At 41.7% G+C, this 15,000-nt stretch overlaps 1 protein-coding gene across 1 annotated transcript in view; it reads right to left on the bottom strand.

Annotated features, from left to right (window-relative positions):
- Nucleotides 1-15,000, bottom strand: part of bicra (BRD4 interacting chromatin remodeling complex associated protein) — a 67,925-nt gene that overhangs the window by 18,676 nt on the left and 34,249 nt on the right. The window contains exons 12-14 of the mRNA XM_042296584.1: nucleotides 12,047-12,099; nucleotides 11,155-11,303; nucleotides 696-790 (exon numbers count right to left, since the gene is read on the bottom strand). Of these exons, the coding sequence (XP_042152518.1) occupies nucleotides 696-790; nucleotides 11,155-11,303; nucleotides 12,047-12,099 (297 nt within the window). The remainder of the gene's footprint in view (nucleotides 1-695; nucleotides 791-11,154; nucleotides 11,304-12,046; nucleotides 12,100-15,000) is intronic.

Genomic DNA, 15,000 nt, shown 5'->3' with positions numbered 1-15,000 from the left:
AATGACTTACTGTTGATAATAAAGTAATATAATATGAATGACTTACTGTTGATAATAAGGTAATATAATATTAATGACTTACTGTTGATAATAAGGCAATATAATATTAATGACTTACTGTTGATAATAAGGTAATATAATATTAATTACTTACAGTTGATAATAACCTAAAAATAATATTAATGACTTACTGTTGATAATAAGGTAATATAATACTAATGACTTACTGTTGATAATAAGGTAATATAATATGAATGACTTACTGTTGATAATAAGGTAATATAATATGAATGACTTACTGTTGATAATAAAGTAATATAATATGAATGACTTACTGTTGATAATAAGGTAATATAATATGAATGACTTACTGTTGATAATAAGGTAATATAATATGAATGACTTACTGTTGATAATAAAGTAATATAATATGAATGACTTACTGTTGATAATAAAGTAATATAATATGAATGACTTACTGTTGATAATAAGGTAATATAATATGAATGACTTACTGTTGATAATAAGGTAATATAATATTAATGACTTACTGTTGATAATAAGGTAATATAATATTAATGACTTACTGTTGATAATAAGGTAATATAATATTAATGACTTACTGTTGATAATAAGGTAATATAATATTAATGACTTACTGTTGATAATAAGGTAATATAATATTAATGACTTACTGTTGACTCTTCAAAAAGCAGGTGTCTGTATTTATCCAGCATGGCCTGCGTTCTCTTCAAGAGCTGGCTGGAAACACTCTCAAACTCATCATCCACTGAGGGGGGCAGAGAGGGAGAGAATGGAACATGTGTAATCAAACGCTGGAGTTTCTGGTCAGGTCATGTGGTCACTCCCGACCATACACATTAGTGCTTGGAGTTTCTGGTCAGGTCATGTGGTCACTCCCGACCATACATATTAGTGCTTGGAGTTTCTGGTCAGGTCATGTGGTCACTCCCGACCATACACATTAGTGCTTGGAGTTTCTGGTCAGGTCATGTGGTCACTCCTGACCATACACATTAGTGCTTGGAGTTTCTGGTCAGGTCATGTGGTCACTCCTGACCATACACATTAGTGCTTGGAGTTTCTGGTCAGGTCATGTGGTCACTCCCGACCATACACATTAGGGCTGGGAATTACCAGGGACCTCACGATTCTCTATGTATTCTAATTTTTAATGTGATTCGATGTCCCAAACATATTGCTCACTTATACGTCTGCTGCAACGAGACAAAGAGCATGAGAATGTTTTATTGTTGATATATAAATATGAAATATATGTATGAATATATATGAATATATGTATGAATATATATGAAATATATGTATGAATATATGAAATATATGTATGAATATATATGAAATATATATGAAATATATGTATGAATATATATGAAATATATGTATGAATATATATGAAATATATGTATGAATATATATGAATATATGTATGAATATATATGAAATATATGTATGAATATATATGAAATATATGTATGAATATATATGAAATATATGTATGAATATATATGGAATATATATGAAATATATGTATGAATATATATGAAATATATGTATGAATATATATGAAATATATATATGAATATATATGAAATATATGTATGAATATATATGAAATATGTATGAATATATATGAAATATATGTATGAATATATATGAATATATATATGAATATATATGAAATAAAGTGATGAAAACATGTTATTTAAAAAATAAGACGGAATTTTGGCAAAGGAACAGACGACTAGCAACACCACCGAGCAACAAATATTTACAAAAATAAATAAATATTTACACACACACACAGTCAAAAGTTAACTGATCAAAACTAATTTTCTCATGCTCTCTTGTCAAGTTGCAGTAGACATAAATTTACACACAGTTAGTTAACAGTGAAATGTTTGGACACACCTACTCTACATTGTAGAATAATAGTGAAGACATCAAACCTATGACATAACACATATGGAATCATGTAGTAACCAAAAAAAATGTTCAACAAATCAAAATATATTTTATATAATTGAGATTCTTCAAAGTAGCCACCCGTTGCCTTGATGACAGCTTTGCACCACTCTTGGCATACATGATTCCAGTGTTATTTCACAGTTTTGATGCATTCACTACTATCCTACAATGTAGAAAATAGTGAAAATAAAGAAAAACCCTTGAATGAGTAGTCCAAACGTTTGACTGGTACTGTGTATTGTGCCTTCGGAAAGTATTCAGACCCCTTGACTTTTTCCCCACATTGTTAAGTTACAGCTCCATTCTAAAATGAATACAAATCCTCAGCGGCAGCCTAGTGGTTAGAGTGTAGAGGTGGCAGGGTAGACTAGTGGTTAGAGTGTAGAGGCGGCAGGGTAGCCTAGTGGTTAGAGTGTAGAGGAGGCAGGTAGCCTAGTGGTTAGAGTGTAGAGGAGGCAGGGTTAGAGTAGACTAGTGGTTAGAGTGTAGAGGCGGTAGGTAGCCTAGTGGTTAGAGTGTAGAGGTGGCAGGGTAGACTAGTGGTTAGAGTGTAGAGGCGGCAGGGTAGCCTAGTGGTTAGAGTGTAGAGGTGGCAGGGTAGACTAGTGGTTAGAGTGTAGAGGCGGTAGGTAGCCTAGTGGTTAGAGTGTAGAGGTGGCAGGGTAGCCTAGTGGTTAGAGTGTAGGAGGCGGTAGGTAGGCTAGTGGTTTAGAGTGTGGAGGGTAGACTAGTGGTTAGGTAGCCTAGTGGTTAGAGTGTAGGTAGCCTAGTGGTTAGAGTGTAGGTAGGTAGCCTAGTGGTTAGAGTGTAGAGGCGGCAGGTAGCCTAGTGGTTAGAGTGTAGAGGCGGTAGGTAGCCTAGTGGTTAGAGTGTTAGAGGTGGCAGGGTAGCCTAGTGGTTAGAGTGTAGAGGTGGCAGGTAGCCTAGTGGTTAGAGTGTAGAGGTGGCAGGTAGCCTAGTGGTTAGAGTGTAGAGGCGGCAGGGTAGACTAGTGGTTAGAGTGTAGAGGCGGCAGGTAGCCTAGTGGTTAGAGTGTAGAGGTGGCAGGGTAGACTAGTGGTTAGAGTGTAGAGGTGGCAGGTAGCCTAGTGGTTAGAGTGTAGAGGTGGCAGGGTAGACTAGTGGTTAGAGTGTAGAGGAGGCAGGTAGCCTAGTGGTTAGAGTGTAGAGGTGGCAGGGTGGCTAGGGTAGACTAGTGGTTAGAGTGTAGAGGCTGCAGGGTAGCCTAGTGGTTAGAGTGTAGAGGTGGCAGGGTAGCCTAGTGGTTAGAGTGTAGAGGTGGCAGGTAGCCTAGTGGTTAGAGTGTAGAGGCTGCAGGTAGCCTAGTGGTTAGAGTGTAGAGGCTGCAGGTAGCCTAGTGGTTAGAGTGTAGAGGTGGCAGGGTAGACTGTGATGCAAATTAATACAAATAGTAGAATTACGCCATACTTTTATTTGAAGGCTAACCAAAGTCCACTATTGTGGCTAATCCTCATTGTGGCTAGCTTCAGGATTTCGGATGGGTCCGACCACCATTAATCAAATGAAAACTGTCGTATAAATTAGGGATATTTTAGATGATAACACCTAGCTATATTAGCTAGCTAACTATAGCTACTGAAACAGATTATGTTGTGTTATAGTGTTATTTGAAGTGTATCTTTTTTGACAAAGAAGACCCAAATGGCGTCCCATAGAAATCCTGGTTGAGAATTAAACAGCACAGCAAGTTAAGTGATAGAAATAGGTTTTGATGATGTTTTACTGGTAATGGGGACACACGTAAATACCAACAAAATAACTTTTTGGTCAGTGTGGTGTGTGTGTGTAACCTTTATTTAACGAGACAAGTCAGTTAATGACAGCCCGGACGATGCTGGGCCAATTGTGCGCCACCCTATGGGACTCCCAATCACGTCCGGATGTGATACAGCCCGGATTCGAACCAGACTGTAGCGACACCTCTAGCACTGAGATGCAGTGCCTTAGACCGCTGCATCCATGTGTGTGTGTTAACTATTAAACTGTACTGGAAAGGCCGCTAAAATGTTAAATATCGGTTATCGGTATTGGTTTGTTTTTGGAAAGAAAAATAATCGGATATCGGCCAAAAATGGCATATCGGTGCATCACTAATAAAAACCTGTTTTTGCTTTGTAATTATTGGGTATTGTGATGTCATTATGGGGTATTGTGATGTCATTATGGGGTATTGTGATGTCATTATGGGGTATTGTGTGTAGATTGATGAGGGGGAAAAAACAACTTAATCCATTTTAGAATAAGGCTGTAACGTAACACAATGTGGATAAAGGGGTCTGAATACTTTCCGAAGGCACGGAAGGTGAACACCCAAAGTATTGGGACAGTGACATATTTGTTGTTGTTATGGCTCTGTACTCCAGCATTTTGGGAATTATACAATGACTGAGGTTAAAGTACAGGACTGTCAGCTTTAATTTGAGGGTATTTTCATCCATATCAGGTGAACCGTTTAGAGATAACAGCCCTTTTGGTACACAGTCCCCCTGTTTTAGAGGACCCAAAGTATTGGGACACATTCACATGTGTATTAAAGTAGTCAAAAGTGTAGTATTTTGTCCCATATTCATAGCACGCAATGATTACATGAAGCTGGTGACTCTACAAACTTGTTGGATGCATTTTCTGTTTGTTTTGGTTGTGTTTCAGATTATTTTGTGCCCAATAGAAAATGTTTCTAAACACTTCTACATTAATGTGGTTGCTACCCTGATTACAGAGAGTCCTGAACGAATGGTGAATAATGAATCAAGAAAGTTAGACGCTCAAATATCATGCCTCCAAGACATGCTAACCTCTCACCATTACAATAACAGGGGAGGTTAGCATTTTATATCATACCTCCCAAGACATGCTAACCTCTCACCATTACAATAACAGGGGAGGTTAGCATTTTATATCATACCCCCCAAGACATGCTAACCTCTCACCATTAGAATAACAGGAGAGGTTAGCATTTTATATCATACCCCCCAAGACATGCTAACCTCTCACCATTACAATAACAGGGAGGTTAGCATTTTATATCATACCCCCAAGACATGCTAACCTCTCACCATTACAATAACAGGGAGGTTAGCATTTTATATCATACCCCCAAGACATGCTAACCTCTCACCATTAGAATAACAGGAGAGGTTAGCATTTTATATCATACCCCCAAGACATGCTAACCTCTCACCATTAGAATAACAGGAGAGGTTAGCATTTTATATCATACCCCCAAGACATGCTAACCTCTCACCATTAGAATAACAGGGAGGTTAGCATTTTATATCATACCCCCAAGACATGCTAACCTCTCACCATTAGAATAACAGGAGAGGTTAGCATTTTATATCATACCCCCAAGACATGCTAACCTCTCACTATTAGAATAACAGGGAGGTTAGCATTTTATATCATACCCCCAAGACATGCTAACCTCTCACTATTAGAATAACAGGGAGGTTAGCATTTTATATCATACCCCCAAGACATGCTAACCTCTCACTATTAGAATAACAGGAGAGGTTAGCATTTTATATCATACCCCCCAAGACATGCTAACCTCTCACCATTAGAATAACAGGAGAGGTTAGCATTTTATATCATACCCCCAAGACATGCTAACCTCTCACCATTAGAATAACAGGAGAGGTTAGCATTTTATATCATACCCCCAAGACATGCTAACCTCTCACCATTAGAATAACAGGAGAGGTTAGCATTTTATATCATACCCCCAAGACATGCTAACCTCTCACTATTAGAATAACAGGAGAGGTTAGCATTTTATATCATACCCCCAAGACATGCTAACCTCTCACTATTAGAATAACAGGAGAGGTTAGCATTTTATATCATACCCCCAAGACATGCTAACCTCTCACCATTACAATAACAGGAGAGGTTAGCATTTTATATCATACCCCCCAAGACATGCTAACCTCTCACCATTAGAATAACAGGAGAGGTTAGCATTTTATATCATACCCCCCAAGACATGCTAACCTCTCACCATTAGAATAACAGGAGAGGTTAGCATTTTATATCATACCCTCCAAGACATGCTAACCTCTCACCATTAGAATAACAGGGGAGGTTAGCATTTTATATCATAACCCCAAGACATGCTAACCTCTCACCATTACAATAACAGGGGAGGTTAGCATTTTATATCATACCCCCAAGACATGCTAACCTCTCACCATTACAATAACAGGGGAGGTTAGCATTTTATATCATACCCCCAAGACATGCTAACCTCTCACCATTACAATAACAGGGGAGGTTAGCATTTTATATCATACCCCCAAGACATGCTAACCTCTCACCATTACAATAACAGGGAGGTTAGCATTTTATATCATACCCCAAGACATGCTAACCTCTCACCATTACAATAACAGGGAGGTTAGCATTTTATATCATACCCCCAAGACATGCTAACCTCTCACCATTACAATAACAGGGGAGGTTAGCATTTTATATCATACCCCCAAGACATGCTAACCTCTCACCATTAGAATAACAGGGGAGGTTAGCATTTTATATCATACCCCCAAGACATGCTAACCTCTCACCATTACAATAACAGGAGAGGTTAGCATTTTATATCATACCCCCAAGACATGCTAACCTCTCACCATTACAATAACAGGGGAGGTTAGCATTTTATATCATACCCCCAAGACATGCTAACCTCTCACCATTACAATAACAGGAGAGGTTAGCATTTTATATCATACCCCCAAGACATGCTAACCTCTCACCATTACAATAACAGGGGAGGTTAGCATTTTTGGGGGCTATGATATAAAATGCTAACCTCTCACCATTACAATAACAGGAGAGGTTAGCATTTTATATCATACCCCCAAGACATGCTAACCTCTCACCATTACAATAACAGGGGAGGTTAGCATTTTTGGGGGCTATGATATTTGTGCGTCTATCTTCCTCACTCATAATTTTTCAGTAGTCATTGCATGCTATGAATATGGGAACAAATACTAAACTTTTGACTACTTTAAAACACATTTTTAAGGTAATGTGTCCCAATACTTTGGGTCCTCTAAAACAGGGGGACTGTGTACCAAAAGGGCTGTTATCTCTAAACGGTTCACCTGATATGGATGAAAATACCCTCAAATTAAAGCTGACAGTCCTGCACTTTAATATCATAGTCATTGTATCATTTTAAATCCAAAGTGCTGGAGTACAGAGCCCCCCAAAAGAATGTGTCACTGTCCCAATAGGTGTAAGGGAGGGGGGGTCCTTGTCCTTCTATCCTCATGGGGACCTGAAATCACATAACGTAAAACAAGGAAACTTCTCCCACATCCCCTCAAGGACAAAGGCTATTCTAAATTTAGGGGTCAGGTTTAGGGTTGTGTACAGGGTTAGGGGTTATGTACAGGGTTAGGGGTTAGGTACAGGGTTAGGGTTATGTACAGGGTTAGGTGTTAGGGGTTATGTACAGGGTTAGGGGTTAGGGTTATGTACAGGGTTAGGTGTTAGGGGTTATGTACAGGGTTAGGGGTTATGTACAGGGTTAGGGGTTATGTACAGGGTTAGGTGTTATGTACAGGGTTAGGGTTATGTACAGGGTTAGGGGTTAGGGTTATGTACAGGGTTAGGGTTAGGGTTATGTACAGGGTTAGGGTTATGTACAGGGTTAGGTGTTAGGGTTATGTACAGGGTTAGGGGTTAGGGTTATGTACAGGGTTAGGTGTTAGGGGTTATGTACAGGGTTAGGTGTTAGGGTTATGTACAGGGTTAGGGGTTATTATGTACAGGGTTAGGTGTTATGTACAGGGTTAGGTGTTAGGGGTTATGTACAGGGTTAGGGGTTAGGGGTTATGTACAGGGTTAGGTGTTAGGGGTTATGTACAGGGTTAGGTGTTAGGGGTTATGTACAGGGTTAGGTGTTAGGGTTATGTACAGGGTTAGGTGTTAGGGGTTATGTACAGGGTTAGGGTTAGGGGTTATGTACAGGGTTAGGGGTTATGTACAGGGTTAGGTGTTAGGGGTTATGTACAGGGTTAGGTGTTAGGGGTTATGTACAGGGTTAGGTGTTAGGGTTATGTACAGGGTTAGGGGTTATGTACAGGGTTAGGGGTTATGTACAGGGTTAGGTGTTAGGGTTATGTACAGGGTTAGGTGTTAGGGTTATGTACAGGGTTAGGTGTTAGGGTTATGTACAGGGTTAGGTGTTAGGGTTATGTTCAGGGTTAGGGTTATGTTCAGGGTTAGGGGTTATGTACAGGGTTAGGTGTTAGGGTTATGTACAGGGTTAGGTGTTAGGGTTATGTACAGGGTTAGGTGTTAGGGTTATGTTCAGGGTTAGGGGTTATGTACAGGGTTAGGGGTTATGTACAGGGTTAGGGGTTATGTACAGGGTTAGGGGTTATGTACAGGGTTAGGTGTTAGGGTTATGTACAGGGTTAGGTGTTAGGGTTATGTACAGGGTTAGTGTTAGGTGTTGTTAGGGTTATGTACAGGGTTAGGTGTTAGGGTTATGTTCAGGGTTAGGTGTTAGGGTTATGTTCAGGGTTAGGTGTTAGGGTTATGTTCAGGGTTAGGTGTTAGGGTTATGTTCAGGGTTAGGTGTTAGGGTTATGTTCAGGGTTAGGTGTTAGGGTTATGTTCAGGGTTAGGTGTTAGGGTTATGTTCAGGGTTAGGTGTTAGGGTTATGTTCAGGGTTAGGTGTTAGGGTTATGTTCAGGGTTAGGTGTTAGGGTTATGTTCAGGGTTAGGTGTTAGGGTTATGTTCAGGGTTAGGTGTTAGGGTTATGTTCAGGGTTAGGTGTTAGGGTTATGTTCAGGGTTAGGTGTTAGGGTTATGTTCAGGGTTAGGTGTTAGGGTTATGTTCAGGGTTAGGTGTTAGGGTTATGTTCAGGGTTAGGTGTTAGGGTTATGTACAGGGTTAGGTGTTAGGGTTATGTACAGGGTTAGGTGTTAGGGTTATGTACAGGGTTAGGTGTTAGGGTTATGTACAGGGTTAGGGTTAGGGTTATGTACAGGGTTAGTGTTAGGGTTATGTACAGGGTTAGGTGTTAGGGTTATGTACAGGGTTAGGTGTTAGGTTATGTACAGGGTTAGGTGTTAGGGTTATGTTCAGGGTTAGGTGTTAGGGTTATGTTCAGGGTTAGGTGTTAGGGTTATGTTCAGGGTTAGGTGTTAGGGTTAGGTGTTAGGGTTATGTTCAGGGTTAGGTGTTAGGGTTATGTTCAGGGTTAGGTGTTAGGGTTATGTTCAGGGTTAGGTGTTAGGGTTATGTTCAGGGTTAGGGTTATGTTCAGGGTTAGGTGTTAGGGTTATGTTCAGGGTTAGGGGTCAGGTTTAGGGTTATGTTCAGGGTTAGGGGTCAGGTTTAGGGTTATGTACAGGGTTAGGGGTGGTTTAGGGTTATGTTCAGGGTTAGGTGTTAGGGTTATGTACAGGGTTAGGTGTTAGGGTTATGTACAGGGTTAGGTGTTAGGGGTTATGTACAGGGTTAGGGGTTATGTACAGGGTTAGGGGTTATGTACAGGGTTAGGTGTTATGTACAGGGTTAGGTGTTATGTACAGGGTTAGGTGTTAGGGTTATGTACAGGGTTAGGTGTTAGGGTTATGTACAGGGTTAGGTGTTAGGGTTATGTTCAGGGTTAGGGTTATGTTCAGGGTTAGGGGTTATGTACAGGGTTAGGTGTTAGGGTTATGTACAGGGTTAGGTGTTATGTACAGGGTTAGGTGTTAGGGGTTATGTACAGGGTTAGGGGTTATGTACAGGGTTAGGGGTTATGTACAGGGTTAGGGGTTATGTACAGGGTTAGGGGTTATGTACAGGGTTAGGGGTTATGTACAGGGTTAGGTGTTAGGGTTATGTACAGGGTTAGGGGTTATGTACAGGGTTAGGTGTTAGGGTTATGTACAGGGTTAGGTGTTAGGGTTATGTTCAGGGTTAGGTGTTAGGGTTATGTACAGGGTTAGGTGTTAGGGTTATGTACAGGGTTAGGTGTTAGGGTTATGTTCAGGGTTAGGTGTTAGGGTTATGTTCAGGGTTAGGTGTTAGGGTTATGTTCAGGGTTAGGTGTTAGGGTTATGTTCAGGGTTAGGTGTTAGGGTTATGTTCAGGGTTAGGGGTCAGGTTTAGGTTTATGTTCAGGGTTAGGGGTCAGGTTTATGTGCATGGTTAGGTGTTAGGGTTATGTACAGGGTTAGGGGTCAGGTTTAGGGTTATGTTCAGGGTTAGGTGTTAGGGTTATGTACAGGGTTAGGTGTTAGGGTTATGTACAGGGTTAGGTGTTAGGGTTATGTACAGGGTTAGGTGTTAGGGTTATGTACAGGGTTAGGTGTTAGGGTTATGTACAGGGTTAGGTGTTAGGGTTATGTACAGGGTTAGGTGTTAGGGTTATGTTCAGGGTTAGGGGTCAGGTTTAGGGTTATGTGCATGGTTAGGTGTTAGGGTTATGTACAGGGCTAGGGGTTATGTACAGGGTTAGGGGTCAGGTTTAGGGTTATGTTCAGGGTTAGGTGTTAGGGTTATGTACAGGGTTAGGGGTTAGGGTTATGTGCATGGTTAGGCGTTAGGGTTACAAAAAGGTTTAGGGGTTATGCACAGGGTTAGGGGTTCGGTTTAGGGATTAGGGAAAAACGGGATTTTAGATGGAAATACATTTTAGGTCCCCACGAGGATAGAAAAACAAGTGTGTGTACCTCTGTGGTAGTTGTGTGGTGGGGTGGCAGTGCCCTGGTAGAGGTGTTAGGGCACCAGGCGGGTCAGGGTGTGTGTACCTCTGTGGTAGTCGTGTGGTGCCCTGGTAGAGGTGGTAGGGCACCAGGCGGGTCAGGGTGTGTGTACCTCTGTGGTAGTCGTGTGGTGCCCTGGTAGAGGTGGTAGGGCACCAGGCGGGTCAGGGTGTGTGTACCTCTATGGTAGTTGTATGGTGCGGTGGCGGTGCCCTGGTAGAGGTGATAAGGCACCAGGCGGGTCAGGTGTGTACCTCTGTGGTAGTCGTGTGGTGCGGTGGCGGTGCCCTGGTAGAGGTGGTAAGGCACCAGGCGGGTCAGGTGTGTGTACCTCTATGGTAGTCGTATGGTGCGGTGGCGGTGCCCTGGTAGAGGTGATAAGGCACCAGGCGGGTCAGGGTGTGTGTACCTCTGTGGTAGTCGTGTGGTGCGGTGGCGGTGCCCTGGTAGAGGTGGTAAGGCACCAGGCGGGTCAGGGTGTCTTCAAAACACTGGAAGGAAGAGCTGTAGTCTGGGTGGAGGACTGAACCCTGCTGCTTCCTCAGCTGCTCCAACATCCTGCGCACACGCACACACACACACAACATCGGTCACGAGGCTGGATTGGTATGGTAACCCTGTAAAACAACACCTATCGTACTACTATGACTGACCCTGTACAACAACACCTATCATACTACTATGACTGACCCAGTAAAACAACACCTATCATAGTACTATGACTGACCCGGTAAAACAACACCTATCATACTACTATGACTGACCCAGTAAAACAACACCTATCATAGTACTATGACTGACCCTGTACAACAACACCTATCATACTACTATGACTGACCCAGTAAAACAACACCTATCATAGTACTATGACTGACCCAGTAAAACAACACCTATCATACTACTATGACTGACCCAGTAAAACAACACCTATCATACTACTATGACTGACCCTGTACAACAACACCTATCATACTACTATGACTGACCCTGTACAACAACACCAATCATACTACTATGACTGACCCAGTAAAACAACACCTATCATACTACTATGACTGACCCAGTAAAACAACACCTATCATGCTACTATGTAAAACCAGGATCAGGACAGGACCACGATACAGGACCACGATAGAGAATGACGATACAGGACCATGATACAGAATGACGATACAGGACCACGATAGAGAATGACGATACAGGACCACGATACAGAATGACGATACAGAATGACGATACAGGACCACGATAGAGAATGACGATACAGGACCATGATACAGAATGATGATGTAATAGCATACCTGGCTTCCTTGCTGGGTTCAGCAATACTGAAAGGCATCTTCATAGTAGCAGTCTGTCAGGTGAACAAGACATAGCATCCATGACATCACAGCATCCACGACATCACAGCATCCACGACATCACAGCATCCACGACATCACAGCATCCACGACATCACAGCATCCACGACATCACAGCATCCACGACATCACAGCATCCACGACATCACAGCATCCACGACATCACAGCATCCACGACATCACAGCATCCACGACATCACAGCATCCACGACATCACAGCATCCACGACATCACACCATTAGAACACAGACCCATCTATATGGTCAGATTCACATAGAAGGGAGTAAACCCCCCCCCCCTCTACCATCAGTCCTATTAGCCAACGTGCAAAATCATTGGATAACAAAACGGATGAGGTCCAATCAAGACTATCCTACCAACGGGACATTTAAAAACGGTAATATCTTATGTTGTTTCTCAGAGTCGTGGCTGAACGACGACATGTAAACATACAACTGGCTGGGTTTTCGGGGCGTCGCCAAGATAGAATGGCCTTCGGTAAGATAAGGGGTAGTGGTCTGTGTCTATTTGTCAATAACAGCTGGTGCACAAAATCTAATATGAAGGAAGTCTCAAGGTTTTTCTTGCCTGAGGTAAGAGTATCTCGTGATAAGCTGTAGACTACACAATTTACCAGAGATGCATACAAAGCTCTCTCGCCCTCCATATGGTAAATCTTGACCACAACTCTATCCTCCTGATTCCTGCTAACAAGAAAAAACTAAAGCAGGAAGTACCAGTGACTCACTCAATAAGGAAGTGGTCAGATGACACGAGATGCTAAGCTACAGGACTGTTTTGTTAGCACAGACTGGAATATGTTCCCGTGATTTTTCAGATGACATTGAGGAATACACCACTTCAGTCAGTCACTGGCTTTATCAATAAGTGCATTGAGGACGTCGTCCCCACAGTGACTGTACGTGCATACCCCAACCAGAAGCCATGGATTACAGGCAACATCCGCACTGAGCTGAAGGGTAGAGCTGCCGTTTCTACCGCACTGCAAGCGGTACCGGAGCGCCAAGTCTAAGTCCAAAAGTCTCCTTAACTTGTTGAGGATAGGGGGCAGTAATTTCACTTTGGATGAATTGCGTGCCCATAGTAACTGCATCCTACTCTGTCCTAGATTGCTAATATATGCGTATTATTATTACTATTGGATAGAAAACACTCTGAAGTTTCTAAAACTGTTTGAATTATGTCTGTGAGTATAACAGAACTCACAGGGCAGGCAATCTTCCAAACAGGAAGTGTAATTCTGAATGAGTGTCTAATTTTAAGTCATCGCCTCCTCACTTCCAAATAAGATATGGATCTGTTAGCACTTCCTACGCCTTCCACTAGATGTCCTCATTCAGTAGAATGCGGAATGGAGCCTCGGGTGTGAACTTTGACCGAATGGGAGGGGAATGAGTCTCTGTCCTGGCAGAATGCAATTTCCCTGTTGCGCATTTTTCTCTGTGGGTGTCACCATTGTTCCATTTGGCTGCAGATGAAAACGTATGATCGGGTTGGAACGTTATTGGATATTTATGATAATAACATCCTGAAGATTGATTCTCTACTTAGTTTGACCAGTTTATTCGACCTGGAATATATATTTTTGAAGTTTTCGTCCGAGTTCGTCTGGACCAGCGTCAGCTTTTGGGCATGTGAGCTGAAAGTGCTAGCAAATGCAGCTAATTGGACACTAGTATTGGACATTATGGAACAAAACAACAATGTATTGTGGAACTAGGACTCCTTGCACTGCATTCTGATGAAAGATCACCAAAGGTAAGGGAATATTTATGATGTAATTTCGTATTTCTGTTGACTCCAACATGGCGGAGAAATATATTTGCGTCTTAGCGCCGTCTCAGAATATTGCATGGTAGGCTTTTTTCGTAACGTTTAAAAGAAATCTGACACAGCGGTTGCATTACGAACCAGTGTATCTTTAATTATATATGTAGAACATGTATCTTTCGTCAAAGTTTATGATGAGTATCTCTGTTATCTGGCGTAGCTTTCTATAATTCCTCCGGATATTTTGGAGGCATTTCTGAACATGGCGTCAATGTAAACCGAGATTTGTGGATATAAATATGCATATTATCGAACAAAACATAAATGTATTGTGTAACATGATGTCATATGAGTGTCATCTGATGAAGATTATCAAAGGTTAGTGATTCATTTTATCTCTAATTCTGCTTTTGTGACTATCTTTGGCTGGGAAAAATGGCTGTGTTTTTTTTTTTTTTTGGTGGTGGTCTAACATAAATATATGTTGTGTTTTCGCTGTAAAACATTAAAAAAATCGGACATGATGGATAGATGAACCAGATGTTTATCTTTCATTTGCTGTATTGGACTTGTTATTGTGTTAAAGTTAAATATTGCTAAAGAATATTTTTGAATTCCCCGCGCCACCTTTTCAGCTGAATGGGGGGGGGTACCAGTACCCCCTGTATATAGCCTCCACATTGACTCTGTACTGGTACCCCCTGTATATAGCCTCCACATTGACTCTGTACTGGTACCCCCTGTATATAGCCTCCACATTGACTCTGTACTGGTACCCCCTGTATATAGCCTCCACATTGACTCTGTACTGGTACCCCTGTATATAGCCTCCACATTGACTCTGTACTGGTACACCCTGTATATAGCCTCCACATTGACTCTGTACTGGTACCCCTGTATATAGCCTCCACATTGACTCTGTACCAGTACCCCTGTATATAGCCTCCACATTGACTCTGTACCGGTACCCCCTGTATATAGCCTCCACATTGACTCTGTACCGTAACACCCTGTATATAGCCTCCACATTGACTCTGTACCAGTACCCCTGTATATAGCCTCCACATTGACTCTGTACCGGTACCCCTGTATATAGCCTCCAC

This window comes from Oncorhynchus tshawytscha, linkage group LG14 (genome assembly GCF_018296145.1).
Source record: "Oncorhynchus tshawytscha isolate Ot180627B linkage group LG14, Otsh_v2.0, whole genome shotgun sequence".
NCBI classification, from domain to species: domain Eukaryota; kingdom Metazoa; phylum Chordata; class Actinopteri; order Salmoniformes; family Salmonidae; genus Oncorhynchus; species Oncorhynchus tshawytscha.
The sequence above is the reverse complement of the archived record's forward strand: the minus strand, read 5'-3'. Positions and strand labels throughout refer to the sequence as shown.